The sequence below is a fragment of the Strix aluco genome, chromosome 8 (assembly GCF_031877795.1).
Source record: "Strix aluco isolate bStrAlu1 chromosome 8, bStrAlu1.hap1, whole genome shotgun sequence".
Taxonomy (NCBI): domain Eukaryota; kingdom Metazoa; phylum Chordata; class Aves; order Strigiformes; family Strigidae; genus Strix; species Strix aluco.
In genome coordinates this window covers 21,361,491-21,376,090 of record NC_133938.1, presented here as the reverse complement: position 1 = coordinate 21,376,090, position 14,600 = coordinate 21,361,491, and the positions used below count along the sequence as shown (strand labels likewise).

Below are 14,600 nucleotides of genomic sequence, written 5' to 3'. Positions count from 1 at the left end.
AAAAATGACAAAAAACATCCTGGAAAGCAAAGAGACAACAGCACTTGATTTCTATATGGGAATCACATTTTATAGATTTTGTAATTGCAAATTGGCTAGTGTTATAAAAGGAATGAACTGGTTGAATTTAAGGGAATTCAGAGTAGCTGGCAGCAGAAATATATTTGCAGCTGGCCTTAGAGAAGTGCCTAGCCGAGATGGCAGTCATTGCTGTCAGGGGAGAGAAGAGACCCTTTCAGAAGGTTGATTCAGCTTTTTAGGTGCATGGAATCACCCACTCAAGGTGAATTTCGCTCTCCATTTGCCAAACAGGAGTGGTGTGAGAATGAGGCTCCTATCTGAGCTGCCTAAAATCAGATACAATTAAATCCCTCTAGTATGGTAAAAGTCTCTAGATTTCTTTTTATTTGACACAGCAATTGCAGCAAGAACAAAAGATGAATTTAAAAACCTAAGGTAATTAGCCTGGATGACACTCTGCAGCCGAACTGAAACCAAAGGAGCTATTTTCTTTATGCCAACTGAAACTCTGTTCAGAATCTTTAATAAGTGACAGTGGCACCTCAAACTTACCGTAATTGATGGTCCAGCAAAAACCAGACTAAGCAACATCAAGAAGGGGACAGACTCTTGTGTAGGTTCAATGTATGGCATACTCAGACTCTTGTCATAGCAATTAAATCCAGAATGAACTGGCTTGAAGACATCAGTAAGTTCAAGAAAATAGAGGCTAACAACAGAAGATGCCAGTATGGGCAACTAGAAGAGAAGAAAGCAACAAATTACTGTTGGGAAATGGAATAGCAACGCTTTTGCAAAGACAACATAGTCTGTTAATAAATCTGCATGATGCTTGCTATTTACATCTCACTGCTCCTTGTCATATCCATTTTACCATCGTTAAATAATTAATTCTCTAGAGATCATACTATTCAGTTGATATCAAATAACCCTGTTGTCTACCAAGCTAGTCAAAACACCCAGTCCAATCTTCAGGCCACATAATTTAGCCTTTTCATCTATGAATCATTAACAGACAAACTTAGATTATTTTTTTATTTAAAAGGAAGTACCAGGACTGCAGTCTCCCATGTGAGGCCTCAAGCGTTCTGCTGTTCATCATCACGGTTTTGGTCCTTTAGCAACCCTGTCATGTATCAAAGCCAGTTTGCATTAAGTTTCAAAGTAACAGTTAATGAAAAACAGTATCCAGTACTTCCCTAGAATCTAAATACATGGTAATCTGGTGTTCTGCCTTCATGCATTCATTTTGTAATTCTATCAAAAGAGCAATTAACTTTGGCAAGACTCAGTCTGTTTAGAACCATGATGACTATGGTTCACAATTCTTTTATCCTGTAGCTATTTAGTGATTTTAACCTTCGCAATTACTTCCAGTAATTTATTAGGAGTGAAGTTGGTGCCTCTGGGGGTAAATTCACCCCAGCTTGCCACCAGCTCCTGAAAGCACAGATTCAACCAGTAAGCCTCTGTGGAAGGAAGTAGTTCAAGAGAAGAAACAGCAAAAAGGCATTCTGAGGCCATTGGTTTATATATGAACAGAGAGGGTAGTCCTGCCCCCAGGGTGGGCATCGGGGCATTCAGAAGTGACCAGCAGCATTTGATTATTCTCTGTATCCTCTTAAATGCTCAGAAATGTTTTTTGTTTGTTATTTCCCAGAGTCCTGCCTGAACAAGGCAACATTAGAAAAACTTCCTACTCCTCCACTGAGATGCAATGACTGCTTCCCTGTGTCTCTACTGCAATGAAGGTATCTATGGATAATATGATGTGAACTGCCTATCTGCTTCCTTTTCATCTTTTTAAGACGGCTATCACATTAACTTTTCCTCACTATTAGCTGCAGCTGAAAAGTAAAAGCTTGCAACTACTAAACAGATTCATCACTTACACAGATAACATCATTAAAATCTCATCAGGCTGTGTCGTGGTTTAACCCCAACTGGCAACTAAGCACCACGCAGCCACTCGCTCACTCCTCCCCCTCCCAGTAGGATGGGGAGGAAAATCAGAAGGCAAAAAAAAAGTAAAACCCATGGGTTGAGATAAGAACAGTTCAATAATTGAAATAAAATAAAATATAATAATAATTGTAGTAGTAATGACAAGGGGAATAACAAAAATAGAGAAATGAAAGCCAAGAAAGACAAGTGATGCACAATGCAATTGCTCACCACCTGGTGACCAATGCCCAGCCAGTCCCCGAGCAGTGATCATCCTCCCCTGGCCAACTCCCCCCAGTTCATATACTGAGCATGGCGTCCTATGATATGGAATATGCCTTTGGCTAGTTTGGGTCAGCTCCCTCCCAGTTTCTTGTGCTCCTGCTTGCTGGCAGAGCATGGGAAACTGAAAAATCCCTGACTTAGAATAAGTGCTACTTAGCAACAACTAAACCATCAGTGTGTTATCAACACTATTCCCATACTAAATCCAAAACACAGCACTGTACCAGCTACTAGGGAGAAAATTAACTCTATCCCAGCCAGAATCAGGACAGGCTGTTTCACATCTCTTGAGAAAGAAACTCTCCTCTTTTACATCAAGCACCTCACATTATGAGAAATAGGGATTGTCCTAACACAATTTCAGGCATACTTACATTATATTCTTGCAATGTTCAGTACACATTTACAAAAATTGATTGATTAAAATCAATGTCATTCATCCCACTCTATAATGGAATAAATAAGCAGAGGTAAAACTGGATAAATATATATATTGGTAAAATTATGAATAAAACCTACTATATATGGCAGAGGGACAATGGTTTCTTGCATTAACTGGCCATTTTCAGATTTTCAAATACTGGGCTTTTAAAATGGAGACTTTTTGTGCATAAAATATAATTCTGGGTGGTTAAAGGAGGAGACTTCTAGCTAAATTTCACTGAAACATTTTTTAATATGTCTTAGTTTTTGTTTGAAAAGAACAGCTCATCTTTGATGTGCTGAAGGACAGATTTGAAGAGTTGTATCTTCAAAGTGTTTTAAGCAAAATCTGCAGGTGAGGAATGGAAGAATTTTGCCTGCCTGGCTATCTGTGTTCAAATCGATTGCATTGTAATGTCACATAGTATAGAGGCTGTGATTGTGTAGAAAGGGAGGGAATGTGTATTGGCATCTAGTAAGTTTGCTTCAGTAGGTAGAGTGTGTGTGTGTATATAACCCAAACATACATGTATATTTGCACTCACATACTATATTACACATACATATTATGTACAGCATATAACATATACCATATGTAATGCATATTATGTGAATAGATAATATGTAACTTCTATAATCTGACATATGTATGAAATAATTCTATACAATATAACTAAACTGAGTCCTGCTTCCCGCCCATCACAGGACGAAGTCCAACTCTTTAGCTGGATGCATTATGTAATACTACTCACTTCCTGCTGGATGCAGTCCCTGGTTGACTATAATGCAAGCATGCATGAGTAGTCAACATGGGCTAGACTGTTTCTAGTCATTATACAGATGTGCAGGGATGAAAGAGGGCTTCCCTAAAGTCTTCATACTCTGGGAGTAATTAAGATTGTTGTGGAACTGGGTGCCCTTCTCTCACACCTGCCTGCACAGAGACTGTGGAGCTGTGTGGGACAAGGGGCCTCCTGACCAGAAGGCTGGCACAGCGCATGCTGCCCTGCTGTGCAGGGACACCAAAATTCTGCACAGCATTTGAACTCACATGTATCACAGCTTCACTTCTGCACAGCATTCAACTCTTGAAACACTTGCAATGTCTTTTATTATTAACTATTTGAAAGTCATACCTAATGACTTAGCCAGCGTCCAGGTCCCATGGGGCAAAGCATGTTATAACAGGACACAAACATATTCCAATAAGCTAAATGGACAAAATAGGCAAAGTGCCTCTTGCCCTTCTTTTCAGAAATTATGCCCTTTTATCTAGATGTCTCCAAAGGTTCATTTCCTAGAATAGAAACACAGAACAGGTCCACCGATGGAACGCCTTGCACTCAAGAATTTCATCTTCATTGTGTATTTTTCCATTTCTCTAATGTCAAGAAAAGGAAAGCCTCTCCTCGAACAACAGGCTCTGCACTACCCACAAGTTCACCTCTACTTTGATTATGGTATTCTTAGGCAGGCAACTGTTTTAAATGGCGACATCGAATGATCAAAAATAGGCCATATATGAAATGATATTTTATTGTGAGACACTAAAAGAAAAGATGTGGATAACTTTTTTTAAAAAAAACTACTGTATGTAGGCTATAATTTTATTGTTAATTACAAAATGAAGGAATTGTAAGAATTGCATTTTACTGTTTTATGACTTCACTACAGGACTCCCATATTATTTCTGACTGTAATTACCCATTTTGCTAAAAGAAAAGAAATAATTTTAAAGGGCTATGAATTTCCAACATAACTGCTTACAATACTAATGAATAGGTTTATAGTCAATTTGCTATATACAGTATGTCAGATCCCACAGGACATTTTTCTTCCCATCTTTTTTAAAATACAAATAGAAAATGCATCTTCTGAAAGTCTAACATTTCTTAAAAAAAAAGCAAACTTTTCTATAATCTTCTAAACAGTATAACTGGCTATTTAATATATGAATATTTATGGAGTGTTCTGCTTAAGGCAGCAGTAGTTCTGTAATTATAGACTTCAGCTCCTAACACCTTGAAAATGTCAAATATAATTAGATGGTAGAATGTGTATTGTTTTAATTACAAAATGGAATAGGAATTTTCCTGTTCCTAATTAAAATAATAAAACCCCCAACCTCAGTTCACATATCTTGAGTAATAAGTCTTTATACTCTTACTTCCTTGGTTGGCTAATGGAGAAAGATCCCTGTTTAGCTTGTAATTTAGACCTGTAAATGTAGAGTTTGATCCAAGTGGTCAAACTCTGTTTGGCTTAAGAGTCTTAGAGTCAGGACCATAATCAGCACAGCTGCTAAAAATGTTTGATTTGGGGTTTTTTTAATTTTTTTTTTCCTTTTCCTCCTGTTATTTTCTTAAACTGTAAGTTAAGAGCCTTTATTAAATCACAGGACTTTTGCTATTAATTATAATTAATGCTATTAATATTGAAAAAGATTTTGCTGTATTGAGCTAGAGATTGTCCAGGAATGAGAAAAGATGATCTCTATTCCCAAGAGCTCAACAAGGATGTAAATACCTAGAGATCTTGTAAGGAGAAAAATAAAAGGTGAAAACGTCCTCTATGTTACATAGTGCAGCACAAACTGAAAGAGCATTTGGCAGCACAGTAACTACTCTGAACTGATAGGATATGTAACAAATCTTCTTTCTGGCCAAGAGCCACAAGACACATATCCCATATTGCAGAAAACTGAAAGAAGAGATGGCTGTGAGAGGAGTTCAGAGGTAGGAGATAACAGTTCTTCAGGTTGCCCATCACTCTTCTGTGGGACATTCTGTGATTGCTCCTTGGGCTGTTTTGGGGTGCTCCTGGTCTGCTTGTGAGGATTAAGACTATCCAGGACCCACAGTGCCAGCACAATTTGTTACTGGTCATATGATATAGCCTACACATGGAAGCCATGCTGGTCGTGCCCAAAACCCTTCACCAGGCCCAAACTTCCTGGGCCAACCCCAGGTAGATAGAAATGCTTCTGTTAAACTTCCCTGTGATTAGTTTTCCATGACTTCAAATGCATGAAAAGAGGAACCTGTAGAGCTATAGGCCACTAAAGACAGTGTTGTCATTGCTACTAACAAGCCACAGATTTTGTACTGAGTTTGCAAGGACCCAGGACTGGGACTTGTCAAACATGCTTTGTCTGTACTTCACAGAATCATCTAGGTTGGAAAGGGCCTTGAAGATCATCTAGTCCAACCGTTAACCTAGCACTGACAGTTCCCAACTACACCATATTCCTAAGTGCTATGTCGGCCCTACTTGTCTTGACCTGCCTGGAGCTTTGTTTTTATTTGGTTTAATTGTAACAGCAGTTTTTCCAACGACCTTAAAAATTAGGCTATGCCTAATCTGTTTTAGTTTCGCATATCTTTGTAGGGTACAACTCTGCGTGATTTTTGTATCTATATCTAGTAGTGACAAGTAGTTATTCTGTATAAAATAAGCTATTTATGAGTCTAGTATAGCACATCCCAAATCCTTCGTCAGGAGCAGCTGATGTTGATTCTTCCTCACTCTAGGAATCACTTGGGTTCACTTTCATTTGCTGATGCACTTTTACACCTTGCTTTTTCTCTTTTGGTCTGTCTTTTCACATTACATCTCAATTTACTATATGTGGCATGGTTTACACATGTTGGATGCTTGTCCTTTGTACCGTTACCCCTAAAATCAGTTTTGCCAGCTGCAGTTCTGCATTTCTTTATCTGACCACTAGGTGAGCTGTTCATAGACTTGAGGTCTCCAGTACCAGCATATTCCCCACCTCTTACCCTACACTTGTAACTCCTCCACACTGCACCCTCTGTAATGCAGGAATGCAAGTCCGGTATGACAGATGGGGCAGTGGAAGGTCAAGCATTAGTAGGAAGATCTTACTGGAGTGGATAGAACCCTAAGTAGCACAAGGTTGTCCTTTGGATAGCTCAGCAGCTGGGGCACTGACTTCTGTCTCCAGCCTTCCACCAGGCACACAGCCTGTTGTTCTGAAGGAAACACTGAACTGCTTGCTCTTGAGTTAAAACGTAGGACCTTTAACTTCACTATTCCACAGGGTCTCTGCAGAATCCTAAATTTCTAATTCAAGGTGCTCTCTCCCCTTGGGAGAATTTCCAAATAATCAAAGCTTCACTAAAACCACATTCTCTCTGCAAGTGTTACAGGCAAGTCAGTAGCAACCAGATATTGATGGTTTCTTAAATGACACCATGGAGACAGTGAGGCTCAAACCAAAATAAAAGGAAACAAATAAGCACCCCCACCCCCCATTTCTCTCTTACCTTGAAAGAATATGCAACTACATATATACATAATTCAAAACTCTCTGGGAATCAGTAGCTTCTATAAATTCTCTAAAACTGTACAGTTAGATATCTAAGTCTTGTATTTGCCAGCACTTAACTAAGCAAAGAGTCCATATTTATCTTCAGGAGAATACCATCTTAAAATCCATGGGCTTTGTGAGAGTGCAACCATGTAGTTTCACATACTCAAATGTCTGAACCTGTTTTGTAGGTTGCAGTTATTGACCTCTCTTTGTTTTGCTAAAATGCACTACAGGTTTTATCACTTATCGTGAACTCGTATCCAGATCCTGTGGTGGTGGTTTATCAGGCTGTGTTGATGGCTACCAGCAGACACTCTTTAAATACGGGTTACAAAAGTGATTAGCCTGGGCTGTATTTCAGTCAGGTGAAGTAGGGGGAAAAAATGAAATGACTCTCTTATAATTATAGTTGAATACTGAAGTCACTGCTCAGTGTGCTGGCTGGAATGACTTGAGTGATTTTCCTCAAGAATGGATGCTGGCTGTGGAATGGATTAGTTTTACCTGCCTGCAAAAAAGATAGACAGAAAAGAGAGAAACAGTATGTACGTAGCTTTCAGAGGAAGTCAAGACATGAGTAGCCAGATGCAGAATGAAAACAGCGTAACTAGCCCACCTGTCAAAATGGGTTAAGGGATGCCTGATACACTATTTGGATCTTTTATATTTTGTAAATAATTTTTAGACTTGGATGGCCATGAAATTCTTAGATCCTTAGGTTGTTCTGCAGCCCTTCCACAGCAAGGAGTTCCTGAGCATGGGAGCTGCCTCCTGGTGTTTCTCTTGTTTTCCAGGAATCACGGAATCTTTGTAAGCAATCAAGTAAGTAAACAGGATTGCCTCAAAGAGATAGCTAATGAATGCCATCAGTTTCTCCTCATGGAAAAAATACCAGCCAAGTACTTGTAGAAGGATGCTCTATTTAATAATTACATTGTGTTTGTACTGCAAGGCTGTGGCATTGTGGAAGATGCTATTAAAATGTATAATAAATGTCAGTCCTTGTGCCAAAGAATTCATGGTCTAAATGACAAGGTACAGCAGATGGATGAGACAAAAAAGAGGGCTGTGGTGGGTTGAGGAGACAAGGTATTCCTATTCTTAGCCAAGTAACGGTGATTGCAGCTTTCAACCGCCCTGGCTGTTGTCCTGTTGTATTTTGCTGCGAGATTCACAAAAGACAGGAGGAGAGAATGGAAGGAGGGCAGGACTCTCTTATCCTGACAGGAGTGAATGCTGAGATCATAACTCTGATTGAATACCTTCCAGAAATAGGAAGAAGAAATGGTATCAGCCCAAATTCTGTCATTTTCTCTTGGTTTTGAGAATCCATGGCTCCTGCTTAGCTACACCTTCACCCTCAGTGAGACTGTTGTGCAGGGCTGGGATTAAGACCAAGCACAAGCTCAGATGCATTGCAACCTGGGCTGTCATGAGGACTTTTGAGAGATAGTACTAAGGACAGGATGGCTGTAGAGCAGGGGACTTGCTTGACCTAAAAGTCAGGTTTGTAGATTTTTTTTCATGTTCTAAACTGAATTCTTAAATGCCTCAGGTTTATAAGAGAAGGCATTCAGGCTTTTCAGAAGTCTAAGATTTGCTTCTCTATAAAGGATTTTTGCTTTTCTCTCTGAACTCAAGTTTCTGCTGCTTTTTGTCTCTTTTTTGGATCCAGATTTCATCTTGCCCAAAGCTGTAAGGAACTGGTCTTTTCTCTAAAAGATCTGTACCTCACCATTGTCTAAATTTTGTGGAAACTAATTGCAGAGACATGATATGATGGTCAGTCTTCTCCTAGATTTAACACTACTGGATTTAATTTCAACTCTCAGTTTAATTTCAAATCCCAGGTGCCATTGAAATCCATTATCATTACCATTTTGGAAAATTAAGTTATCTTTATTTCCAGCATTAATTTTAGAGTTTAATTTAATTGTTTGGTGACTGCCAATTAGAGTCTAGCTTTAGAAATACAACAGATATCTTTGTGCAACTCCTCAAACCTCTTGATCTTTTGCCAAATCTTAATAGAAAACCTTTCACTATGTGTAAGACCAAAAATAGAGCTGATAAATAGAAATTTTATCACTGATGTATTTCAGAAATCTCAAAGTCATGCTGAATGCATGTTAATCCTGAAAGTGCTTATTTCTTTTACTTGATAAATGTATGTGAAGCAGCAATTACCCAGGGAGAAAGCAACAAAATAAGAATTGTTTAACAAAAATATTCTCAGGCAGGAATAATCTAAAAATAATTTTAAAAATTTAAGTAAGTATATGTGCTTAAACAGAAAGCAAATTCTTATGCAGAAATTTTACAACACAAAAAATACCATTAATGCATTTCTTTTCAGTGTGACTTTAAACGTAAATGATTGTATTAATTATTAAATTTAAATATGATTATTAATTAAATGAATGATTAGGTATAATCAATGAATAACTACAAACAATGAGATTTAGGATATCTCACATACTGTTGATTACGAAACTTCTTTTATGCTCCTGTTGCAAGGTTATGGTAAATCAAGAACAGCAACAGCTCAAAAAAAGGTTATTTTTGGTTCAGAGTGTTACCAAACTTCAGCTAAAAGTTTCCTCAAAAACCCCATCTCTAGGGGACAAAGCTGCTAATCCCTACACAATACTACAATTTATTCTACTCTCTAAAACACACTGGTTTCCATACACACACAAAAATAATTCTGTGGGTACCAACCCTCCTCCTGTGCCTTACTCCCATGCTGTTTTGCCACTTCTGAACTTCCTTCCTACAAACTGAATTTTTAAGTGACAAGATCATCAGTCAAGATACAATGGGTGTAACAGCTCAGCTCCTGTGTATGTAAGGTTCCACAACAGGCTGTTCTTTATTCATTTTGGCTGCAGACTAACAGATTTTTAACAATTACAGAAGAAAATCATAGAGGGATATAAATTTTTGGAAGAATGGAAAAATGAATCTTCTTTAATTTCTAACATATTTAGGCCTCCTTTTACCACTGAGGTATTAGGTCAGGAGGATGGTGCAGGGCTGATAATGGAGCAGGGCCTTCTTTCACCATGAACTACTCAAACTCTACGCTTGCCAAGCAAGTAGCCAAACACGGAGATCTAACGTGACATTTGCAATTCTTCTCCCAGGACAGCCTTGGCACAGGCCTGACACCTCCCCTTTTGTTACCCTTTCTGCTCATCTTCTGCTAAAAGCTGGTAGTGTGCAGGCTGTATGGCTCTTCTATAAGCACAGAAGTGATGTGGAGGATGTAATGTTGATGACTTGGCCAGTATAGCTATTTTGAATGCATAGCAGCCTCCTCAGATTTCAGATAGCCCCTTAATATTTTGAGGATGCTGGTCTCTAATGCACTGTTATAAACAAATCTGACATCTATCCTCTCTGAGTCAGCCACATGACAAGGTCAGCTCACTGAGCAGACAAATGTATTTTTCCTTCTTCCCCTCCCCTCACACATGGTTGACTCTTGAGTGAAAAAGCAATGTATTTGAAAAGTATTATGCTACTTCCACAATATGGGGATAGTTTTATCTTATACAGTTGGGGTTTTCTGTTGGGTTTTTTCTTCCCCCTAAAGCTAATTTAAGTGTAAGAGAAAATCTGGAGAGGAATGTGACTACACTGTGCCTCCAAGACACAACAGTATAGTTTAACTCTTACACTAGATCCAAACATCTTGTTCTTAAGAAGAAGATTTAGCCCTATAGCCTACTCTCCCTCTACTCTTGCTCTAATCACTGCACTCCCTTGACTTGTTGTGTCTCTTGCAGTCACACCTATACAGGACTTGCAAGTGACAAAGTGCATAATTTAAATGTGGTGGTTCATACATGGCTGAATAGCTGAAAAAAACTTCCAGATGTGACCTAGAAGTGGCACTGAACTACCAAGTGATGTGTACAAACACTGGACATTTCAAACTTAGCTCTGTCAGTGTATGTTAGAAACAAAAGGAAATAAAGCATCTGAGGTGCTGAGACACAGTGAACATTGTCTACATGCACTTATTTCAATGGCAGCTGATGACCCCCTGTGTTTTGCAGCCCTACAGTTATAACAGATCTTTGTGCTTTCTGCTGGTGAGAATTCCAGCTCCTTTGGGGAACAAGAAAAATAAGTGGTCTTCCAGTACTGAAAGAAGTGTTTCCAAACAATCCTGGTGCGATTAACTCCTGGCTGTGCTCTGGAAAATGTAGAAAAAGAAGCCACCTGTATCAGTATGCATGCATCATACGCAATGTCTAGAAGACAATGTAAAGGAAAAAAATTAACTGTACAAGGGACATTGTCTGAAATGTCTCAGATTTTAGTCCATGGAAGTTAAGCAACCAACAGATGAAGGCTGTGCCACAGGACCACAGTTTAGCTGAAGAGTAAGTGCATCAAGTCACTCAGATTGACAACGCTTTGGCCTTTTGCATTCCCACATTTGGGGCACTGGATGAAGCAATAGTGCCACTGAAGTGAAAGGCAAAATTCATAGCAACTTCTGAGAAACCAGGATTTAAACCAGGAGTTTTTGAAGTGGGATAGCATGGGTGAAGACAGTCCTTTCCTTCACCAAGAAGAAATGTATGTCTGTCCTGCCTCTAAAGTCTGACCATTCTGCCACAAACAGAAACTACATAACCCTGGAAGTTTTCCAGATTCATATTAAAATGCGAGACACCCATATTTCTTCTATAAGTGAATATACTTGTGATATACTCTGAATATGCTGAAAAGAAAGTTAACAAAAAGCAAAACTTACTCTAGGAATACTCATTTTCCATATCTCCCAGAGGCATGTACATTTTACCATGAAAATGAATTCTCACTAGACCAAAGGGACTATGAATTTTCATAGCAAGTTTTGTCTTTCTCAGCTATGCAAATGAAGCTCAGATAACCCATACAGTCTACAGAACCCTAAAATGCCACAAGCATCATTAGAATAAAACCGGCCAAACTGTCTGGCAGTGCTGATTACCGTGTGCTTCAGGTGAGCATGATACACAAGGCAATCTAAAACTACTCAGCTCTCAGGAGTGTGCTGATCAGAGGCTCTGCTAAGCAGAAGTATTACCAGTGTTTTAAAATAACCTCTAAAACATCCTTATGATACATAGGATAAATCATCAAGTTATTTTATGAATCATGAAACTTGAAAAATATGTAATTGATAATGTGTTAACATTTATTTCATAATGCTCATTTGTTTGCATCTGATGTTTTTAGAGAATGACCCATCCACATTTTTCAGAAGCTCCCTCTCTTCATTTTATTTCCTTCTCATTTCTATGTTTTCCAAAGCTCTAGCCCAATTCTCCTTTCGCTTTTCCTGTGTAAATGAAGAATAACTCTAGTGATAACAATGATCTTGTGAGGCATATTGGTTTTATCCTTTAACTCTGTTGTTGGTAAAATCTGCTAGTTGGAATTATTCTTAAATTAGACTGAAAACAAAATCAGGCCCAGAGTATTTCTTTTGAAGTTACATTTTACGTAATCATATTTCATCCAACCTTGAAAGTTGCTGCCACCAAACACATTTGTTTACAGTAGTCTCATTCCATTACACATTCTTAAGGATCTTAATAGCAGAAAACAGTGTCAGAGCTGTATTTGTTTGCTGCTATTTCTAAAGGTCCTTCTGAAGCAGAGAATCTGTCTTTACTTGTTCTGTGTGCCTGAATTATATTAGTTATTACAGATATTTTTCACTCTTTAACTGTATAATATTTTTTTAATGCAAACACATGCCTTTCCTACTGCTTTGGAATTTTGACTTCCTCCTTGATCCAACATCCTTTTTTCTGTGTCTTTCCTTTTGTCTAGTGTTTGTGGTAAAAAAACCAGCACTTTTTTGTAATGTATTTTCTAAACAATCTGCTTATCCTTTGGCCTAGACTTCCTAGGTCTTGATGCAAAGCGGATGACGGCAAACCCTAATTTTCTTGTTTGAAGGTGCAAACTTAATATGCTATGGTTTTTTTGCTGCAATTCAGGGTGGGGAGGGGCTGTCTGGTATGAAAGGGATAGGGAGAAAATGGAAGTGAATGAGTGGCAGAAGAAAAAAAACATAAAAGAATCAACAGCATTCAGAGGAGAGAGGGGGAAAGCCCGTCTCCCATCATCATTCAACCACCATTCATGAAAGTAAAAGCTTTAAAATTCAGGGAGCCTTAATTAAGTTGGGTAAGTTTTGTTTTTAAGTAGTTGGCTGCTGTTGGGTCACATTAGGAACTTACCTCACACTTACAAAGGAAATCCATACTACATAGTAATGCCAGTCAACCACACTGGCTAACTCCTCTATCCCTCGCACTTGCAAACTTCTCATTGCAATTAAATTATCTTTGCTTAAATCCCTCTTTATGAGGTACAACTCAGTCTTTGATTCATAACGAAAGAATCTAAGCCATCATGTCCTCCTTCTGATGCTGTTGAAGTGCTGGCATCTGCCTGTGCTACAAATCTCTAGAAAGGCATTCTCATTAGTCTGACTAGAATTAGTGCGCACGTGGGTAAATGCAGGGTGGGTGTACACAAGTAACACAAGCTAAGTGTTTCTTTCTAAATATCATAGAGTCGTTGTCACCCTTTCACTCAAGCGATTTGAGTACTCAGCTAAAATGTGGCAAATGGTTTCAAATCCTCCTGCCATGTATTGGGAGAGGGCTGATAACTCACCAAAGAGTTTCCTAATCAATGTTGAGGCTCAGGTGTATTTCACTCAGTTTTTTTCTCTTGATGTTGCTTTTACTTGTACTGAATACCTACATATTCCCTAGTTCAAGAGGGGCCTGCAGTTCAGTAATTAGAACTCACTCCTGGGGAAGAAGGGCTCATGCAGGCTCTAGACCCTGCACCTGTGACTGAAGACCACAGAAGTCCTAGAAGTTCATTAGGAGACCACTCTGACTCCCTCGCAGAGCAGCTGGGTGTTGAGCTCTCCACCTCCTTCGAGATCTAGCTGTAAATGACTTGCTGAAGGTCTCCAGAGCAGAGAACTCACCTGCTTCATGTGGGAAGTGTACACAGAGCTCAGTCTAAGTTCTTCACTGCTCGTAGAATTCTTTGCCTTATTCCCTGTAACAGCTACAGGGAGCTTCTAGGGGAACTACATGTATGCAATTAATGTTATATAAGACCACTCTTTTGAGCAGCAGACACATGTTTTGTGCTGCTGCTCTGTATTTTGTCCCATCTTGCTGCAGGCCACGGCACAGCCCACCAAACAGCACAGTTCTGTCGTGTCTTGCAGGATCTCCTGCATTAGAGTTATGCCCAAGCCAAGGTCCAGCATCTCCCTTCCTGTTTGGATTCCCAAAGCAACAAAGTCAGCACAGAGAGTGAGGAAACCCCTACTTTTTTTAGGGGCTTCTCCAAGCTTGACCTCTCCCTCCTATGCAAAGCTAATGTAAGATATATAGCACAGCAAGCACCTTCCATCAAAGGGCTTTTCTTGAGCAGGCCTAATTACATCGATAGGATGTGTATGATGCCTCCATATAACCAGCCTCTGCAAACCTTTCCAGTTGGTGCAGCTTACTTTGGGTTAGCTCCTGACCATATCCAGGTGCTTAGG

General features: G+C 39.1%; 1 protein-coding gene and 1 long non-coding RNA gene across 4 annotated transcripts in view; one reads left to right on the top strand and one right to left on the bottom strand.

Annotated features, from left to right (window-relative positions):
* The window catches only part of LOC141926572 (uncharacterized), a 72,102-nt gene extending 70,336 nt beyond the window's left edge, over nucleotides 1-1,766 (top strand). The window contains exon 7 of the long non-coding RNA XR_012624152.1: nucleotides 1,682-1,766. This is a non-coding gene — a long non-coding RNA (uncharacterized LOC141926572). The remainder of the gene's footprint in view (nucleotides 1-1,681) is intronic.
* PLPPR4 (phospholipid phosphatase related 4) overlaps nucleotides 1-14,600 on the bottom strand; it is a 34,367-nt gene that overhangs the window by 18,512 nt on the left and 1,255 nt on the right. For 2 of the 3 annotated variants that reach the window (XM_074832568.1, XM_074832570.1), the window contains exon 2: nucleotides 574-759. In XM_074832568.1, the coding sequence (XP_074688669.1) occupies nucleotides 574-759 (186 nt within the window). Of the gene's footprint in view, nucleotides 1-573; nucleotides 760-1,073; nucleotides 1,116-14,600 lie in introns of those variants that run through there. The other variant, XM_074832569.1, reaches the window with a different exon arrangement.